Below are 20,425 nucleotides of genomic sequence, written 5' to 3'. Positions count from 1 at the left end.
ACGATGTATATTTTTTACTGTGAATCTATTTGTTGGTTTTCAGATGAATTTGTCATTTATTATTTCTTAAACAAGTTTTTCCCCAGTTGCTTCTCCTTTTGACTCAGTCAATTTTCTTCTGACAGTACCTCTGCTCTACTTCCTTTTCCTCGGTGTTGTATTCAGGGTTTTTGATCTGCCTTTGTGAGTACTGTACTTGTGTGTATTTTAGTTTATCTTTGCTCCAATGCATGGCTGTTTTTGGAGGTTTATGCCAGACATGCATTAACAACACGGCACAGAAAATATGGTGATTCTAACAGTCTGCTTTATTTGGACATTAACATTGTTTGGATTAACAGTCTCCTTTAATTTCAAATCCCTCTCATGTAATTAAAAAAAAAAAAAAAACCACCTTTAGAGGCCATTTTTCCCCGCAAGCGGGGGTTGGCCTTTTTCTGGAACTGTGGTTGTTGTTGTTTTTCGGTCCCCATTTTGAAGCAATGGTTTACGGCCGGATGCCCTTCCTGACGCCAACCCTTTTTGCCGCCTTTAACGACAAGCAGGGAATTACCAGTGAGCTGGTACTCAATTAGCCGACCTCGGAAGGATGACAGGCTGAGTCAACCCCCCTGGCGTTAATTCGGCGATCGACCGGGATTCGATCCTAGGATCCTAAGCCGGCACCCTAGCCGCTAGCCCAACACCAGGGATACATCATGTAATAGATATCTGATATTCATGTCCGGTACCTTCCAGTTGTCGTAGAATGCTGAAATTTGGCATGCCGATGGACATAGAAGCTGGTACACCGGAAAATATCATAGAACCATAGGAAAGCGTCTGCAAATGAAAATTTACATTAAAAACCATAAAAGTATATGTAAAAAAAAAATAATAAAAAACCTCAATCAATATCTAGCATTTGAAAATTGTAACTTGTGTAACTGTAAGCTGTGAAATTAACATGACAATAATGTTCGTAAATGAAAAAAAACGAAAAAGCATCCGTAAATGAAAATTTACGGTAAAAAAAAAACAATGTAAGTGCGTCCGTAAAAAAAAAAAAAACCTTAATCAATATATAACATTTGAAAATTGTAATTTATATAAGTGTAAACTCTGAAATAAAAATCTCAATGAAAATTTACATAAAAACCATAAACAATATTATATTAATGAACAGGATTCTAAATAATGAAATTGATTTTTATTTTGTTATTTAAACTTTTTGATTTTTATTTGATTTTTATTGTTATTTCATTATTTGTTATTTGATACTTTTTGTTATTTGATTTTTATTTTTGTTGTTTGATTTTGTAAATGCAGTTATTTTGCATGGGAAGAGCGGAGCGATGATAGCTCGCGTGAAAAAGGATCTATTGTAATTAGTATAATTTGAATGTGCAAAATGGTCTGCCTGATGCTTTATTAAATGTGTTGGTGTTGCCGCTTTCTCCTGCTGTTCCCTTTGTTATGTTGATTCCTGGTCTGTTGTGTCCTGGCTCTTCCATGAGCCTTGACCATGTATAAAAAAAATTGAGCCTTGACTATTTCAGACTGCTGTCATTGTGCTGCGAGTACATTTACCTTCTTAAATGAGGGGACTCTAACTACAAATCCTCCTCTTCCTGCCCTTCCCCCACCTCACTTTCATCATTTTGTCTTTTAATAATTTTTGCACTAATTGCCCTTTTACTGTAGCTGAGTTGCATGTTGCCTTTCATACTCTTGTTGCAGGTTTATCTCTTGATTATGTTTTTTTTTTTAAAGAAAACACCATGTTCTCATTTTCTAGGAGGCATGGCTTAAGCTTGCTTAGGAGCACAGATAAGGTGAGTGTGGCCTCTTCATTTTGCTTTATTTACATAATGTTTTGATGAAAAGAGATTGGATGCAACCTTGTAAGAATTTCCCCCCATGCAGAAAAACAAAACTTTCTATTTATACATTTTTGGTCTTGTTAAACCTTTATCCTCCTGTAACGATCATTTCATTCATACAGAAGGAAAGTGTTACAGGAACAGGCACAGCGAGAGATAAGGCAGCAGAGATGGGAGACGGTACAGAACATTCAGAAGAGGATGAAGAGTACACCAGGGAGGCTGAAGAGGTAAGTGTGACGATATAAAGAAGAATAACAATAGCTGGTGTGGCACTTACTTCCTGGTACCATAAAATTGAAGGGCTTTGTATTTGATATTCCAAAAAAAGTTTGAACCTATTGTTACGGATTCGTCACTTCCATTGTGGTGGTTTGCATCCACTGTAAATATTTCCGATTCCATGTATTATTATTGTTGTCATTTAAAGGGAATAGATATTTATAGTTTCAAAAGTTAAAAGTTAATGTTAAAAGAAACAGGAAACCGGATCGGGAACCGGACGAAAAACCGGAAGATGACTAGGAGAGAAAAGAGGTGAAGTCGGAGAAGTGAAGTCGGAGAAGAAGCGAGTCGTTTCTTCATCCTGAGCGAACGTTGTCGAGCAAGAGTCACGAGTGAACTTTGGGTTTCCTGGAAAGGGATTCCTGCGATAGGGTTGTTATCGCTGTGCCTGATCAACCTGCGTGTCAGGTTTGGCGTTGGTTTCCGAGGAATCATCGTTGTGTCATTACGTCTCAAGTACGAGCTGTCAGCCATTTTGACTCGCGCGCTTTGCTCATCGCGAAAGGTCTTTGCTTCGTGTCAGCCGTTTTCACCATTCAGACGCCTATCTGGGATGTGTGTGTGCAACGCGAATTTTGAAGACAAACCTGAGGTTCGCCGATTTGGAGCGGTAAAACATTCATACCCGAGGGTGTGAATTTCCCAGTCGCCTTGAGTGCGCCTTTTCGCAGCTGTTGGCCGCGTGATCCTTTTCTGCCGCTTTGGCCACATACGCTTTTGTGCAGTTTTGGCGGCGTGACTGGGGCACTGGGCCTGTCATCTGAACGGGATTCGGGTTTGGATTCAACATCTTTCTGACGATCGCTGGAGGGGATCAACTTGAGCTCGAAGACGGGAATATAGTGACATTGGGGAATGTTCTTTTTTCACTCACTTGGAGCACAGTGAGTTACCTGATATTAGCTGATGGTACCATCATAAGATATATGTTGATTGTACTTTTGATTGCTATCATTGTTGTACTGTTATTCTTGTGTGATTTTTAATACAATATTTGTTTGTTAGTAACAATTGGTGTGGTTTCCCCATTGATTTTTGACACAGAATAACACATTTTTCTGCCGTGACTCCTCTCGGGGCTCGGAAGTACACCGCGACCAGGGGGTCGGGGAGGAGCACGTAACACTATTCATAAGTGCAGTTCAAAAGTTCTGTTCACCCATTTTGTCCCATTAGTTCAAAAGTTGTGTAAATAACTTTCAATGTCAACATTTTAAAGGCGTAGCCAGTAGATCAATGCCGTATATAACAGCGTTTGTCTGTCTGTATGCCCCAACAAACATACACCAATCAGAGCTGAAGATCTGGTCACATGACAGGGGGGCGCATTTAATAACTATTACAGTTGCATATTTTACTAAAAGGCAATATAATAACCTGCGGGACGTTTTGTGGTCACAGCGGGTATCGTAAGGTAGGTAGGAGATGTCAGAAATTCCTCAATACAATTGATTTTGAAATGCGATCGACGCAGAAATTGCTTGCGAATCCAGAAATGAACAGATGATAACGGTTCGCTGGTTTGATAATATATTGATGCAATAGTGATTTAACATTATATTTTGAAATATGAATATTATAGTATTCATTTGTTGATTTGGAATGATGAATGGGGGAAACTAGACCGAAATAAAAACTAGACCTAAAACTAGAAAAGACAAATGAGGGATGTAGGTAACAATGGGGTGTAGGGGAGAACACAACGGGTGGTCAAGATGGACACATACATGCAAATTTGTCGGTGGGGTGGGGACACCAGGGAGGTGCAGGTGTAGAAAAGATGATGGTTTTGGATGGGGGATGACTTGAGAATGGTGGTGAACAGCTGTCTTGGAAACCTGGATGGAAGACTGAGATTTAAGAGAGTATGGAAGTTGGTACCAGAGGTGGGGAAAAAGAGGAATAAATGAGTGCAGGTGAGCAGTAGTTCTAGATTTAGGCAGTTTCACTAGAAGGGGGTTGCTGCTGGATCGCTTGCGTCCAGCAGATCCTTGGGGTGGAGGGGGGGGGGGGGGGAGGGGTGAGACAAACACAGAGACACACATAGAGGCTCACAGATGGAGAGATTTCTCAGGATTGAAAGACATATTCCAAGTGTTTGACCAGTTTGTGATTTTGTCAAGGTATGTGGAGAAGGGGAGAAGCTACTGCCTGTTCATCAGAAGGATGAGGGATGTCACGGCAGAGAGTAGAGTCATCAGCAAAGAGATAGAGGCTTTTCCAGAGTCGGTGAGATAATTGATGAAGATTCGGAATAAGATGGGGGCCTACAACATTGCTTTGGGGTAATCCAGCCTTAACAGGAAGAGAAGACATTGCAGTCAATCACAGCTGAATGTACGAATAGAGCCCAGATTTCGTATCGAGTTTGATGTAATCGCACTGTATTGATTTTAAACCTCTCGGTGACAAGAATTTGGAATGATCTGTGATGGGTCATTTAGTAATTTCAAGCACTTTGAAGTTGCAGCTTTGTTTTTCTGTTGAAAGTACGTGTAAGCTGCAAAGCTGCAAAGGACAGATTGCTTGTCACTCGCGTTTGATCTTTTCACTTCCTCTTCTTGTGGAAAATGCTAATTTTATTTCAAACTCTGTACAGAGAATATGGATAGGTCCCAGCACATAAAGCCGACATTTGTAGAAAGATACCATGTGATCTTTTAAGTCCACAATGCAAATGCAAACAGGGCTGCGGCCTTTGTGCTTCTCCCTCAAACAGACTGTAAGATGCAGTAGTTCTGTTGGCAGTGCATCAGAACAGCAGTTTTTACCTCCACCACCAAAGGTGTACGGAGGTTATGCTTTCACCCCTGCTTGTCTGGTTGTCTGTCTATCTGTGGAGCAGGATATCTCAAAAAATTATAGATGGATTCAGATGAAACTTGGTGGACAGGTTGGGATGTGACAATGACTAATTGATTACATTTTGATGAAAATCTGTATCTGGATACCAGGATTTCAAAATGTTTAAGTGATTCTTCACCATTGAGAGAAAGGGACAAAACGATATATAGCAAGATATTTCAAAACCTGGATGGATTTTGACAAAATTTGGTGAATGAGTTGGGTTGGTTCGGTGACGAGAACAAGTTGATTAGATTTTGGTTCAGGACCGGATCCAGATCCGGCCTATCAGTGGGATACAAAACGTAAAGTGTTCAGCCTTCTGGAGGTATGTGCTCTAGCAAGTGCCGTTCTAGTTGGTTACAGTGCCTTCAGAAAGTATTCACAGCCCTTGACTTTTTTCACATTTTGTTGTGTTGCAGCCAGAATGTGAAATGGGTTAAACTGAGATGTTGTCACTGTTCTACACATAATACCCCATAATGTGAACGTGGAATTTGAAAAAAATGTATTTTTACAAATTATTTAAAAATGAAAAACTGAAATATCTAATTTACATAGGTATTCATCCCCGAGTCACTTCTTCGTCGAAGCGCCTTTGGAAGCAATTACAACTTTGAGTCTTCTTGGGTATGTCTGTATAAGATTTGCACACCTGGATTTGGGGAGTTTCTCCCATTCTTCCTTGCAAATTTACTCAAGCTCTGTCAAGTTGGATGGGGAGCGTTGGTGCTTTGGCTGGGCCACTCAAGGATTTTCATGTTCTTGTTCTGAAGCCATTCCAGTGTTGCTTTGGCTGTATGTTTGGGGTCATTGTCCTGTTGGAACTTAAATCTTCTCCGCAGTCTAAGGTCATTTGCACTTTGAAGCAGGTTCTCATCAAGGATTTGCCTGTATTTTGGCTCCATTCATTGTTCCCTCTGTCGTTGGAAGTCTCCCAGTTCCTGCCACTGAAACGCAGCCCCATAGCATAATGCTGCCACCACCATGCTTCATGGTAAGGATGGCATTATATGGGGGATGAGCTGTGCTTGGTTTCTGCCAGACTTCACGCTTTGCATTCAGGCCAAAGAGTTCAATTTTTGTCTCATCAGACCACTTAATCTTTTACCTCAAGCTCTCAGAGTCTTTCACGTTCCTTTTTGCACTACTTCAGGTGTTCTGTCATGCACCCTTTTCTCCGGAGTTGCTTCCGTCTGGCCACTCTCCCATAATGTCTCGACATGTGAAGTGCTGCAGAGACTGTCATCCTTCCGGCAGGTTCTCCCATCTTAGCCAAGGAAATTTATATTTCTGTCAGAGTGGTCATTTGGTTCTTGGTCATCTCCCTGACCAAGATCCTTCATCCCCCGTTGATCGGTTTGGTCGGACAGGCAGATCTAGGAAGAGTCTCTGTAGTTCCATATTCTTTCCATTTCCTGATGATGGAGCTCACTGTGCTCATGGGAACTTTCAACACGAGAAATTGTTTCTGCCCTTCTCCAGATGTATGCCTCCTCACAATTATATCTCCGAGTTCTAAGGACAGTTCCTTGGACTTCATGGATGAGTTTCTGCTTTGACATACACTGTCAACTGTGGGTTCTCACATAGAAAGTGGACAGGTTGGGATGTCCATTCATTCTTTCTAAATAATGTCCATTCAATTGAATTGGTCACAGGTGGACTCAAATCAAGTTGTAGAGACATCTGAAGGATGATAAAAGGAAATTGGATGCACCTGAGCTCAATTTGGAGTGTCATAGAAAAGGGGTTGAATACTTATTATGTATATATATTGTTACGGAAACGGAGTACGGCTCTTCCCCTTAGCAAGAGGGGGGTTAATCCCCCTTTTATTTTCACTGGCCGTCTCCGCTCCTGAAGTCGCCCCGCTCCCTCCACGAGGCAGGTGGGCAACCTCGTTCGAGACCGCGGACAAGATGTTATTTGCCGAGCGGATTAGCAGCCCGCGGCTCGAACCATTAACAAAAACTAGACCCGATTCTAAACGTTGGCCAAATCGTGCCACAGGTGTTCAATGATGGAAACCTCTAAAACGAACGGATGTGAAGAAAAGAAGGCAGAGTAAGGAAGAACAGGAATTTATTACTAATTATTGCACAAAACCAAAGAAACCAAGGAGGAGGAAAGAAACGAAAATAATTTACAGAAGAGGAAGACACAGTGCAATTCTACTTATCTATACAGTCTTACTTATTCCCAGGGACAACACGGACAAACAGACGACAGTCAGACTTACACGGGGATGATGACAGGAATGGCAGGAGATGGATGGCTGGACGGATGAGGAGGTGGGACCACCGGGCTGGAAGGGTGCGGGTCCGGCTCGTGTCAACGGCAAGGCTCGAGGTGAGCAGCCGCCGACCCTCCTCACTCTCGTTCGTACGGCGGCGTTGCTTCGCAGCCCCGGGTCGAAATGCCATTAAAGCTCAACTCCTTCTCAACTCAACTCAGCTGCGGTGGACTCAGCTGCGGTGGACTCAGCTGCGGTGGACTCAGCTGCGGTGGACTCAGCTGCGGTGGACTCCTCACTCATCTCCTTCAACTGGACTCGCAATTCGTCCTCTCTCTCTCTCGTCTGGCCCCTTACGAATCTCTCTCCCTCAATCATCTGAGGTGGGGGCGTCGCGCCGCGGGTTATATGACACGCCCTACCAAGCCATACCCACTGATTTGTGGTTGGTCGTTCGGGGCTTTCCTGGCTCCACCTTCTGAAGACGATGGGCCGGCCACGCCCTTCTCCCCCGAGTTGACCACGTGCGTAATGGAGTTTTGGGGTGAAGAAAACCGCCCAAAGCAGTCGTGGCGAACGCCGCCGTACTGGCACTTTTTAGGAGGCCATGGGGGTGTCGGAGGGATCCTATCTTATTCGATTCGGTGCAGTGCAGTGTCAACTAATGGGCAACAGAGCCTTAAACTGGAACACATAATAAGTAAATAACTATTTAGAAGGGTATATGATTTTCTACGTGCATGCGATGGACTAACTAAGGGGACGACCTTTGACCTTTACAATTAACGGAGGTATTTACAAGGATCATTACATTTACACAGGGTGATATTTACAAACAGGATTCTCAAATCCGTTAATATATATATATATATATATATATGTATATATATATATATATATATATATATATATATATATATATATATATATATATATATATATATATATATATATATATATATATATATATATATATATATATATATATATATATATATATATATATATACAGTATATATATATATGTATATATATATATTAACGGAGGTATTTACAAGGATCATTACATTTACACAGGGTGATATTTACAAACAGGATTCTCAAATCCGTTACAATATATATATATATATATATATATATATACATATATATATATATATATATATATATATATATATATATATATATATATATATATATATATATATATATATATATATATATATATATATATATATTAACGGAGGTATTTACGACCGGCAATGCCGGGTACTTCCCATGGCCAGCTGTACGTGGGCTGCTCGAGGGTTGGAAAACCAAGCAATCTTTTTGTCTTGGCACCAAGTAAGAAAACCAGAAATGTGGTATACCAAGAGGTTTTGAGAAATTGACAATTGACAAAACGTCATGTAGGAAATGTACTGTGATATTGCTCTAAAATATACATGTTCTTTTCATCATATATTTGTCTTATTCTTATTCAACCCGGGCGAAGCCGGGTACCTCAGCTAGTATATATATATATATGTATATATGGGAGCATACGCTGGATCAGCACGTCGCTGCGTACTTGGACGACTCCCCATCACCATCCCGATACACACCACTGTGTGTGCTACAGAATGATTTATTTTTACGGCGGCCAGAGTGTAAATCCTGCCACCAACCTCCTTGAGAGAGGACCCAGTACCCTGATACTCATTTCGCCGACCTCAGTAGGATGACAGGCTGAGTCAACCCCACCTGGTGTTGATTCAACAGCTGAACGGGATTGAAACTCAGGACCTTAGGATCCCAAGCCTGCCGCCCTAAACCATTAAGCCAACACCAGGTATGAATACTTATTGACTCAAGACATTTCATCTTTTAGTTTTTAAGTATTTTGTAAGAAATTCTAAAAAAATTAAATCCGCTTTGAAATTATGGGGTGATTATTTGAAATTAAATATGTATGACCATTATTTATAAAAATTTGAATATTACATATGGAATTATTTTTTAAAAACAATGAGAGACAAAAAAATCTCGATTTAATAAATTTTAAATTCAGGTTGGAACACAGCGAAATGTGAAAAAAGTCAAGGGGTGTGAATACTTTCTGAAGGCAATGAATATACACACAAAGGGATAAAGAGAATGAGATAAATGTGCAATTGCATTGTTGTCCACTAAAGATTTTTGAAATCTTTTATTTCAGCTTCGTATAAAGGCACTCATGAGTGGAATGGCTGCTATGGCAACAGAAGAGGTTTGTATTCACCTCGTTCATGCTTTCTTTTGTAATTTTGCCAAGAGGCAGGTGATTGTAAAATAAGTTTTAGTGCCGTCATTGATTGGAGGACGATTTCGATTTTCCATTTGTGTTGTTGATGCATGATGCATCTTAATGAGGTGGATGTTTTATTTTGTTCGCAATTATTTCACCACTGCAAACAATTGAACAAACAACTGAGGCACATTCAAAAGGTTCTGTGAATGAGATGCTCATAATAGTCTGATCGATGAATTATACGTCAACATAGGCTGTATGATATGTGTATGTTGTGAGGTTGGGTGTGTGTGTCGTTGGTTGTCATGTTCTTTGTGGGTTTCAGAAGTTGGAACGCAGCACTCCCAGGTCTCAAAGTGTCCACCTTTGTGTGTGTTTTTGTGTTTTTTGTGTGTGTGTTTTTTCTTTGTGTTTTTTGTGTGTGTGTTTTTGTGTGTTTTTTGTGTTTTCTTTTGTTTGCATGTTTTGTGTGTTTTTTGTTTGTGAGTTTTTTATGTGAAAATATTTTCTACTACTCACACTTGTCCATTGAAAATTATAAAGCGTCAGCCTGATTTGGAATTGTGAGTATCTCGTTCATATAAACCTTTTGAACACCCATTTATGCTGGTCTCTCAAACCAATATGTATCAATTTCATCACCTGACCAGGTAGTACACGCACACGTCAGTCATTGCTGATTTTCGCTTCACAGTGAGTGTAGTCTGTTGTTATTTTAATTTTGCTTTCTTGTGACATCACAGGGTCGCCTGGCAGCCAGCACTGTGGGTTACATTGTGGGATTGCAGTCGGAGGAAATCAAGCAAATTGCTACCGAATATGCTGAAAAGGTAATATTAAATTTTTTGGTCAAACATCACCTGCATATACATAAGAGTAAATGCTTCATCGAGGTCTCATGCCAGCCAGCCAAGAGTTGAATCTGACGACGTGTACACAGGTTTGATGCCAAACACTGTCATTGTTTGACGTTCACGGACATTGGGAAGCAATGTTTGGAAGCTTTTGTAGGCTTATGCATTTGACTTGGATACCAGTACGTTATTTTTAGCCTCACCTGCTTCTGAAGGGTCCGTAGACATTGTTGTAATCATTGTGTTGTTGGTGAGTGTGTGAATCCGCATGCATATCTATTTTAAAATAGCTCATTTGTTCTCAGACCCATTATAATCTCTATACTGGCCCGTCCGGTGTACCGGTCTTTCCGTCTTCTACCGACTCCTCTCTGGCCTTGCCCCCCCCAGCTCTCTCTGGGCTCTGTCCCCCAAATATTCCTACAGGTCGCACAAGATCTGCCTGCAACCCTCTTATGGTTAAACTGCCAAAATCAAGACTTTCTGCTCACCTTCACTCCTTCATTCCTCTTTTCTCCCGCCTCTGGAACAAACTCCCTCACCCTCTTCAATCCCACTCCACCCTCCAGGTCTTTAAAACAGCTGTTCACCACCATCTCTTATCCTCCCCCATCCAAAACCTTGATCTTTTCTACCCCTGCTAATTTCGGTCCCCTTGTGTTTTGTTTTATACCTCTCCCCCCCCCCCCCCCCCCTTCCCACGCCTCCTGCCCCCAAGCCCTCTCCCTCCCACACTTCTCCCTGCTCTCAAATGTTGTGGTTGTGTGCTTCCCCTTCTCTCCCCATCTTGTCTTCCGCTCCCTCTTTTTGTATATTTTGTTTGTCTGGTTGATTTGTTTGTGAAATAAATGTTAGCTCTTTCACGAGCCTCGATTCAGTATACAAAAAAAAAAAAAAAATACGACAGCACGGCTCCACATTTAGTGATCACTCTTCTTGTAAGTGTTATTGTACCACATGATATCTTCTGCTGTGTGTGTGTGTGTGTGTGTGTGTGTGTGTGTGTGTGTGTGTGTGTGTGTGTGTGTGTGTTTTAGACAAGGATGGCAGTCCGTTCATCCGTTCCCGGTTATGCTGATTCGCTGTACGAGGCTAGGTCAACTGTGATTTGCCCCTGGCAAGATTATCGCATTGGCTTATTAACAGTTGATATTCGAAATCTGATTCCATATTTCTGCAATCGGGACTCATGGCCTAAATAATTATGTTGAAATCGAGAGTGAAATCAGACCAAAATTAGGAAAAAGCAATTTTTTGAAATTAAATAATTCGCTCCACCAGACGTATGGTAAAATGGTTCCAAAGTTCAATTTTTTCTACTCTTTTAAAGGTAATTATTGTCTGTCTGATTTTATTTTACACAATCCAGGGACATTAGTCACGATATTTTTGGATTTGGATTCTGCTTTTATTGCACATTTTTAACGTATCCAATTAAATCCAAGTAAGTATAGCAATTGATGTGGTCAAACTTTTTGTTTTGTTAAATATTTTGAACGTTGTTTTGTTAAATACATTTAATTACTGGAACATGGGTACAGTGAGATAACGATATAATTTTGTCGAATACATCAGCGTTGCGTCATCCTTGTGTGTCGGTTCTCATCTCGATAAACCATGTGACACACTGAGCTTTCTCCTGTGAAGTCGCCATTATCTTTTACATTAAACCACCAGATCTTAAAATAAAGAAACTTTGAGTGTCTGTATCATATAAAACAAAAAGTATCGTTGTATCATTTGTGGTTCTAAATATATTAACAACGAAATTTGTCCGGGTCTTTTTGGAACACCCTGTGCCATTCGGTAAATCTTGGTGGAAAAAAAACTTCATGAGGAAAGCAAAGTTGATGATGACCTCCACATTGATTATTTTGGACGATGCTGCCTTTTCGCAAGTAACAGTCTAATTTGACTTCATCTGCATAGGGTAAACCTGACAGGAACATCAGATGACAAATTTCATCTTCATTGTGGCTTCATTTTTATGGAAAAATGCATTGTGGTGTTTGTGGACACCCTTCGAGCAATAATGTCAGTGATTGTAAAGTGACCATATAGCCAAACGGGCGATTAGCCTTCTGCACTCCGGGCTTTCAAATGATGTTGGTTATGGTTAACACTTCCTTTTGTCATACTGTTTGACATTTGCATTGCTGAGCAAACTGTATTTCTTTGTTCAAAATGATAGCAACACTTTTTGACTTTTGCAGCAATCTGAGCTCGTGACTGGAGAGGGTACAGGGAGATCCGGTGCTCTGCAGCAGCATAAGCGACAGGTGGCAACCCTGCAAAAGCAGCTCACACTCCGCACCAAACAAGTCGAGGAGGTGGGCATTTAAAAAATTGTCTCTTAAGTCTTATTTTGCCATAACTGCTGAAATGCATTTCCTGTACTGTATTACCTTTCAAAATTTCAACTACTTGCATATTAGTTGTATTCGTGTCTATCTGTCTGTGTATCTGTGTGTATCTACAGTCACGTGAAAAAGTAAGTACACCCCATGTAAAGTTTTGACTTTTTCAACATATTTCAACATATAGCTATTTGATCTTCATTTCAACAATATTGATAGATAAAGGTGATATAATATAACAAATATCATGAAACACTTAAATTTTGTAGTCCATTGTATAATTTAAATAAACATAAATGCAAATTTCGCATGTGGAAAAAGTAAGTACACCCCTACATTTATAGCTACTTCAAATACCTAAAATTAGAATCAGGTGCACCAGCTCAGGTGCAAATGATTAGAACATCGTTGGAGAGGATCTTGGAGGAACCTGTCTATTTAAACCTCAGACATTTAGTTTGGTTTGCTCTTTGTTGTTGAAGTGTGCGGCATCACCTTGCCTCGATCAAAAGAGCTCTCTGAGGCCTTCGGAAAGAAGGTTATGGATGCCCACGAGTCTGGGAAGGGATTTATAAAGATCTCCAAACAATTTGAAATCAATCATTCGACTGTCAGGAAGATCATCTACAAGTGGAGAAGATTCCAAACAACTGCCAACTTGTTCAGGCCAGACCACCCCAGCAAGTTCAGCCCAAGAGCAGACCGAAAGATGCTGAAAGAAGTCTCCAAGAACCCCAGAATGTCATCACGGGACCTACAGGTAGCTCTTGCAACTGTTGATGTCAAAGTGCACGAGTCTACAATTAGAAAGAGGCTGCACAAATTTGATCTACATGGGAGGTGTGCCAGGAGGAAACCTTTGCTGTCCAGAAAGAACATCAGGGAAAGACTAAAGTTTGCCAATGAACGCCTAGGCACAGACCAGCACTTCTGGAACAATGTGCTCTCGACAGATGAGTCAAAGGTAGAGCTATTTGGCCACAGTACCAGAAAACATGTTTGGCGAAAACCAAAGACAGCATTTGACCACAATAACCTGATACCAACTGTAAAGCATGGTGGTGGAAATATTATGGTTTGGGGCAGCTTTGCTGCATCAGGGCCTGGGCAGCTCACCATCATCGAATCCACTGTGAATTCTTCATTGTACCAGAGGGTGCTTGAGGATAATGTGAGGCCATCTATCGGAAAGTTGAAGCTCAACCGAAGGTGGACCTTGCAACATGACAATGACCCTAAACATACCAGTAAATCCACCAAGGAATGGCTGAAAAGAAAGAAATGGTGGGTTCTGGAATGGCCAAGTCAAAGCCCGGATCTAAATCCCATCGAGATGTTGTGGGGGGATTTGAAACGAGCTGTGCATGCAAGAAACCCCTCAAACATCGCACAGCTGAAAGAATTCTGCATGGAGGAGTGGGCAAAAATTTCTCCCAGTCGATGTCAGAGACTGGTAGACAGTTATAAGAAACGCCTACTTGAGGTTGTTTCTGCCAAAGGGGTCAATACCACCTATTAGAGCCAAGGGTTGTACTTACTTTTTCCACATGCGAAATTTGCATTTATGTTTATTTAAATTATACAATGGGCTACAAAATGTAAATGTTTCATGATATTTGTTATATTATATCACCTTTATCTATCAATATTGTTGAAATGAAGATCAAATAGCTGTATGTTGAAATATGTTGAAAAAGTCTAAACTTTACATGGGGTGTACTTACTTTTTCACGTGACTGTATATATATATATATATTTTTCGCCCTAAAACTTCTTTTTTTCTGCAACCGCTTGTCTGATCGATGCGAAACTTTAAACACAGGAAGGACTCCCCATGCAGAATATTGTATTGATAACTGATATCATAGGCCACATGGTATGAAAACCATATTAAATTAAAGGAAAATAGATTTGACATCTCTGAAACCACTCAACAGAAAACATTGAAACTTTTGACATATGTCATCAACTTCCCAAGGGGTATAAACTCTGGGTGCCAGCGACGTCACAACAATGGCGCACCCATTTATTTTTATTTTATTATTTTCATAACACAAGTACATGGTGTCAGATATTCTTACTGCCTTGTTGAAATGCAACGACTTGCTGGCCCATATTATTCCCCTTCCTTTCATCAACCACAGGCTCAAGTTGCAAACGAGGATCTTCAAACTTCTTACGTCGAAGTTAAAGCAAAGCTTGAGGAGGTATGGCTACATTTGTATGCATTGCTGTATTACATAATAATTTGGGGCCCCGAGTCCCACTGTTCGGCCATGAAAGAGTAACGAGTAACATACATACAAACAAACAAATGCACATCTCTCTATAATGCAAGCAATCTCTGTGTGTCTGTCTGTGTGTATGTCTGTGACCGCTGTTTCTCGACAACCACTGGTCCGATCTAAGTGAAACTTGCCAGGTATATTGCTGGGGACCTGAGGATGTGCCTTTTCAAGGTTTGCTATTAATCGGACAAGTGGTTACCAAGTTATGGCCATTTATTTAGCAAACACATACGTTTTGTACGTGAACGAAGGAACAGCGAAGGACGAGAGCGAAGGAACGGCGAAGGACAAGAGCGAAGACCAAAGGAACGATGAAAGTTTTAATATTTTTTTTGCACGTATGGTCAAGCTACAGCGAAGGAACCGCGTGTGTGTTTGTTGTTCTCTTCTCTTTGTGCTTTTCCTTGCAATGAAATTGCAAAATGGCAAAATATGTTGGCGCTAATTGAAGAATTGGCCATTAAAACTAATTTGCGATTTTTTTTTTTTTTTTTTTTTTTTTTTTTTTTTTTTTTTTTTGTATACAATATCGAGGCTCGTGAAAGAGCGAACATTAATCACACAGAAAGACAAACCGACACATAAAACATATAACATAGGGAGCGGTAGACAAGATGGGGAGAGAGGGGGAAGGACACAAACACAACATTTGAGAGCAGGGACCGAGAGACATGGAGACATCGAGAGATCTGAGAGAGGGCGAGGGCTTTGGGGGGGGGGGCGTGGGAAGGGGGCAGTGGGAGAGGTATAAAACATATGGACACTGCCAGGACTTCCAGGAAAGAAGTTGGAATTTCAAACAAGGTGGATCTGGGGTGAATTAGCGGGGGTAGAAAAGATCAAGGTTTTGGATGGGGGAAGATAAGAGATGGTGGTGAACAGCTGTTTTAAAGACCTGGAGGGAGGAGTGGGATTGAAGGGAGTGAGGGAGTTTGTTCCAGAGGCGGGAGAAAAGAGGAATGAAAGAGTGAAGGTGAGCGGAGAGCCGAGATTTCGGCAGTTTAACCATCAGAGGGTTGCTGGCAGATCTTGTGCGACCTGTAGGAATATTTGGGGGACAGAGCACAGAGAGAGCTGGGGGTGCAAGGCCGGAGAGGAGTCGGTAGAAGACAGAAAGACCACCTACCTGCCTGCGGTGAGTGAGTGAAAGGCCCTCAGAGATAGCTTCATCGCGGGAGATTCCAATAATTCTGAAAGCTTTGGTTTCAACAGCGTGAAGCCGAGCTAGGTGTGAGGCAGGAGCACCGGCCCATAGGGGAGAACAGTATTCCATTGAGCTGCGGATGAAAGCCTTGTATGTGGTGAGGAGCTCAGGTGTGCCGAGGAAGGACTTCGCACGACGGAGGATGCCCAGTCGGCGACTGGCTTTGGAGGCCAGCTTGGAAATGTGGTTTTCCCAAGAAAGATCATGGCAGATAGTGAGACCCAAAATCTTGAGCGACAGAACTTCTTGGAGAGGATTGTTGAGAAAGTAGATGGGAGGGTTGTCCAGTCGATCTTTTCGGAGAGACATAGTAAGAGTGTGAGATTTGTCAGGATTGAAAGACATGTTCCACTTGTTTGACCAGTCTGTGATTTTGTCCAGGTCTTCAGAGAGTGAGGAGGCAGCAGACTGCCGATCTGAGGGAAGAGGAATGGAGCGGCAGAGAGTGGAGTCATCAGCAAAGAGATAGAGAGGATTTTCGAGAGAGTCAGAGAGATCATTGATGAAGACCAGAAAAAGCACGGGGCCCAGAACACTGCCTTGGGGAACTCCAGCCTGAACAGGAAGAGGAGATGAGAGAAACCCATTCAGGGCCACACGTTGACGACGACTAGAGAGGAAGTCCGCCAGCCATGCGTGGAGATTTCCATGGATACCAAAAGAGGAGAGTTTGGTGAGCAGAGCGGGGTGCCAGACCGTGTCGAAGGCACGTGATATGTCGAGGGAGACAGCTCTAATTTCCTGTTTGGCATTGAGGACCTCCATCCATTGTTGAGACAGCAGAAGCAGCATGTCCAGAGTAGAGTGACCTGGTCTGAAACCAAATTGATGATCAGAGATCAAGCCATTGGAGAAGAGGAAAGATTTCATATCAGAAGCAATGATGGATTCCATGACTTTGCTGATAATTGGGAGAAGGCTGATTGGTCTGTAGTTGCTAGGATCTGTTTTTGCACCTTTTTTGTGCAAAGCGGTGATGTTGGCTGATTTCCAAGCAGATGGCAGTTGACCTTGAGCAAAAGAGAGGGTGAAGAGAACAGAGAGAGGGTGAGATAGAGCAGCAGAGCAGGATTTTAGGACCCGTGGGCTGATGCCGTCGGGTCCAGTTGCAGAATCAGAGTCGAGGGTTGACAGAAACTTTTCCACCTTGTCAGGAGGAAAGGACACGGAGTCCAGGAGCAGCAGGGTACGACTGGGTATGGTGGGTACAGAGAGGGATGGGTTTGGGACACAAGATTTAGAGGCAAACACAGAGTTGAGGCATTCAGCTTTTTCACGTGCGGAGTCAGCTGTGTAGCCGTTTGAGGTAAGGGAGGGGATGGAGGGGGAACAAACACCAGAAACGGATTTGACCAGACGCCACCAGGATTTGGAAGAGGGAGACAGATAAGAGAGTTCGGTCTTGAGAACGGAGAGATATTGTTTCCTGGCTCTCCTGAGGGTGGACACACACTTGTTTCGGGCTTTGTGAAAGGAAATGAGATTTCCTTCCGTTGGATTTGCTTTCCAGGAGACGAAGGCAAGTTGTTTCTGGGCAACAGCCTCACCACAAGATTCCGTGTACCATGGACGGGAGGAAGGGTATGACAACTGAAGACGAGATGGGATAAATCTGTGCATGAGAGAGAGCAATTTACTTTGGAAGAATTCCCAGGATGAGTTGATGTCAGAGGTGGTAGAGATGGGAGACCAGTCCAGATGATTGATGGCTGCTTGAAGACCGTGCCAGTTGGCCTGAGTGAAATGCCAGACTCGTCGACGCTGAGCAGGCTCCCTGAGGATGGTCAGAGAGATGTCCACTTTAACAAGGACATGATCAGATGTTCCGATCGGAGCAGAAGAAGAGCAGCAGACATTTTCAGGGAAGTTAGTCATAACCAAGTCCAGAAGAGAAGATGTTCCGTTGACTGAGATCCGGGTCGGGAAATTGACAGATTGTGTCAGTCCCAGTGAGTCGCAGAAGTCCTTTGCTGAGGAGCCATGGCTGGTGAGAGAGGTACCCACACCTAGCCAACTGGCATGATGACAGTTGAAATCACCACATATGAGGAAGAGAGAGTTGGGATGAGTAGATAGAAGTTGGTCCATATCATCAGACAGCGAGATGTAGATGGAGTCATCACTGTTTGGTGGACGGTACAACACACATATGAACAAGAGGTGGGAGCGAAGGGGAAGCCATAGCCAGAGGTATTCCTGGGGGTGAGGTGGAGAGAGTGCAGTGCAGGGCGAGTGAGGAAGAGAGTTTTTGATAAAGATAGCAACCCCGCCTCCAGGACGAGGCTCAGGTCTATCATACCGGAGGAGGGAGTAGCCCGGGAGAGATACTATGGAATCAGAGACATCATAAAGGAGGAAAGTTTCTGTTAAGCAGATCACGTCTGGTTTGACAGAAGCAACCTGTATGGAGAGATCCGTTAAGTTTGAACGAAGGCCCCGGATGTTTGAGGTCCATACCGTTAATGAAGAGGAAGGGGGAGCATCAGATACAGAACAGGGGGGAGGAGGGGTAGGGTAAGATGTGGAAGAGGTGGAAGAGGTAGGGAGAGCTGTTGAAGGTGTGTCAGAGATTTCAGAATAGCTCGGAGAAAGGGAAGGATGGGGCGGACAAAAGGTTTGATGGTGATTGGGTGAGCCACAATGAGGTGTTATTTGAGGAGGGGGAAGAGCGAGGCAGAAGGTTGGGGGAGATGGAGGTGAGAGTTTGAAGGGGGAAGAAGCGGGGAGGACGCTTTGAGGAGGGGGAGTGAGCGGGGGGAAATTGAGAAGCAATGAGGGTGGGGAGATTTGAAGGGGAGGGGTGAGGGGGGAGTTTGGGAGGGAAGGGACAAGGGGAGGGATTTGAAAGGGATGGGATATGGGGGAGATTTGGAGGGGAGGGGTCAGGCAGGATTCTAGGAGGGGAGGGGCGAGGGGGCGTCTTGGCGGGGAGGGGTGAGGGGGTAGTTTAGGAGGGAGGGGGCAAGGGGGGAGATTTGAAAGGGATGGGTGATGGGGAAGATTTGGAGGGGAAGGGTGATGGGGAAGATTTGGAGGGGAGGGGTGAGATTGGATTTTTGAAAGTGTACGATTTATGGGAAACGAACATTTATTGCAAAATGAGTTTCTTGTGACCTTCGAGTTAAAAATACGTTTAAGGACGCTGGATGGAGGATGGAGTGCAGGAGAGTTTAGGGAATGTAGAACAAAGGCACTATAGGAGATGGATATTTTTTTTGGGATGAATTGATTTGGTGAGCAAGTCGAAAGCAGCCTTTTAAAGAAGCAGAAGAAAAAGGTGTTATAAAATATGACGGAATACATAACTTGAGGGGAAAGTGTAAACATTGAAGGTTAATGAGTGAAAACTATCTGGGGAAATGGGGGAGAAACACGTGGTCGAAGAACGAACGAACGAATAAGAATGAATAAACGAATGAGAACAGAGAAGGAAATGTTTTTTTTTTTTTTTTTTTTTTTTTGAGTTGAGATTTACACAAGGAAGTAGGCTATGGGTGAAAAGCCTGGGAATACAGAGAACGAAAGTTATTGGATCACAAACGACGGACCACTGAGAGAAAAACAAAGCCTCAAGGTTGTACAGTGCACACTGTACAAGGCCTTGCTCGCGACACGGCAAACAGACGATCAATTTATGAAAGATAAACACCGAGAAACAACCAAAGTTGCACACAATAACTTCACACACCGAAAGATAAATACAGTTTCGACAAAATACAATTGTGAACAGACTTAACTTCGAAAAACGTGGAGACCGTGTGGAGCTTCGAAAATCCCTGCCGCCGTCTCCAAGATCTCGCGAGATTAATCGTAACTGCGATATGCGAACTTCCGGACAGTGAGGCCTTATTTTTGGTATGTACGTCAATGTACGTATGTCCACGTACTTACCTCCCCGCACGTACGGGCACGCACTAGTACATTTTAAATGATTTATAATTTTCCCTATGATTTCCCCTTCCCATATCCTCCCTTTTTATCATAACCTCATAATATTGGTATCTCTTGTCTTCTATCCTCTGTAGCTGTTCTGCAATTCCTTCTCTTTCTCATCCCCTCTTCTAACCCTACTACATACATTTCTTAATCACCATATTTCTACTTTTTTGGGGCTCAACATTGGCCCATTAGTGTTTTTAATTATAAAGTCCCACCACCACCAGAATCTTTTCCATGCTCATTGCATCTTTAGCCCATATAGTGTGTCCAAACCCCATACTGTTCTC

At 42.5% G+C, this 20,425-nt stretch overlaps 1 protein-coding gene across 7 annotated transcripts in view; it reads left to right on the top strand.

Annotated features, from left to right (window-relative positions):
* Positions 1–20,425, top strand: part of CCDC93 (CCC complex scaffolding subunit CCDC93) — a 107,192-nt gene that overhangs the window by 52,692 nt on the left and 34,075 nt on the right. For 4 of the 7 annotated variants that reach the window (XM_078782460.1, XM_078782459.1, XM_068123469.2 and 1 more), the window contains 6 exons: positions 1,778–1,814; positions 1,985–2,092; positions 9,425–9,475; positions 10,240–10,326; positions 12,564–12,680; positions 14,852–14,914. In XM_078782460.1, coding sequence (XP_078638586.1) covers positions 1,778–1,814; positions 1,985–2,092; positions 9,425–9,475; positions 10,240–10,326; positions 12,564–12,680; positions 14,852–14,914 — 463 coding nt within the window. Of the gene's footprint in view, positions 1–165; positions 184–1,777; positions 1,815–1,984; positions 2,093–9,424; positions 9,476–10,239; positions 10,327–12,563; positions 12,681–14,851; positions 14,915–20,425 lie in introns of all 7 variants that reach the window. The other 3 variants (XM_078782457.1, XM_068123468.2, XM_078782458.1) reach the window with 1 other exon arrangement.

The sequence above is a fragment of the Myxine glutinosa genome, chromosome 7 (genome assembly GCF_964187855.1).
Source record: "Myxine glutinosa chromosome 7, kmMyxGlut1.1, whole genome shotgun sequence".
NCBI classification, from domain to species: domain Eukaryota; kingdom Metazoa; phylum Chordata; class Myxini; order Myxiniformes; family Myxinidae; genus Myxine; species Myxine glutinosa.
This window is presented reverse-complemented; position numbering and strand designations above follow the sequence as displayed.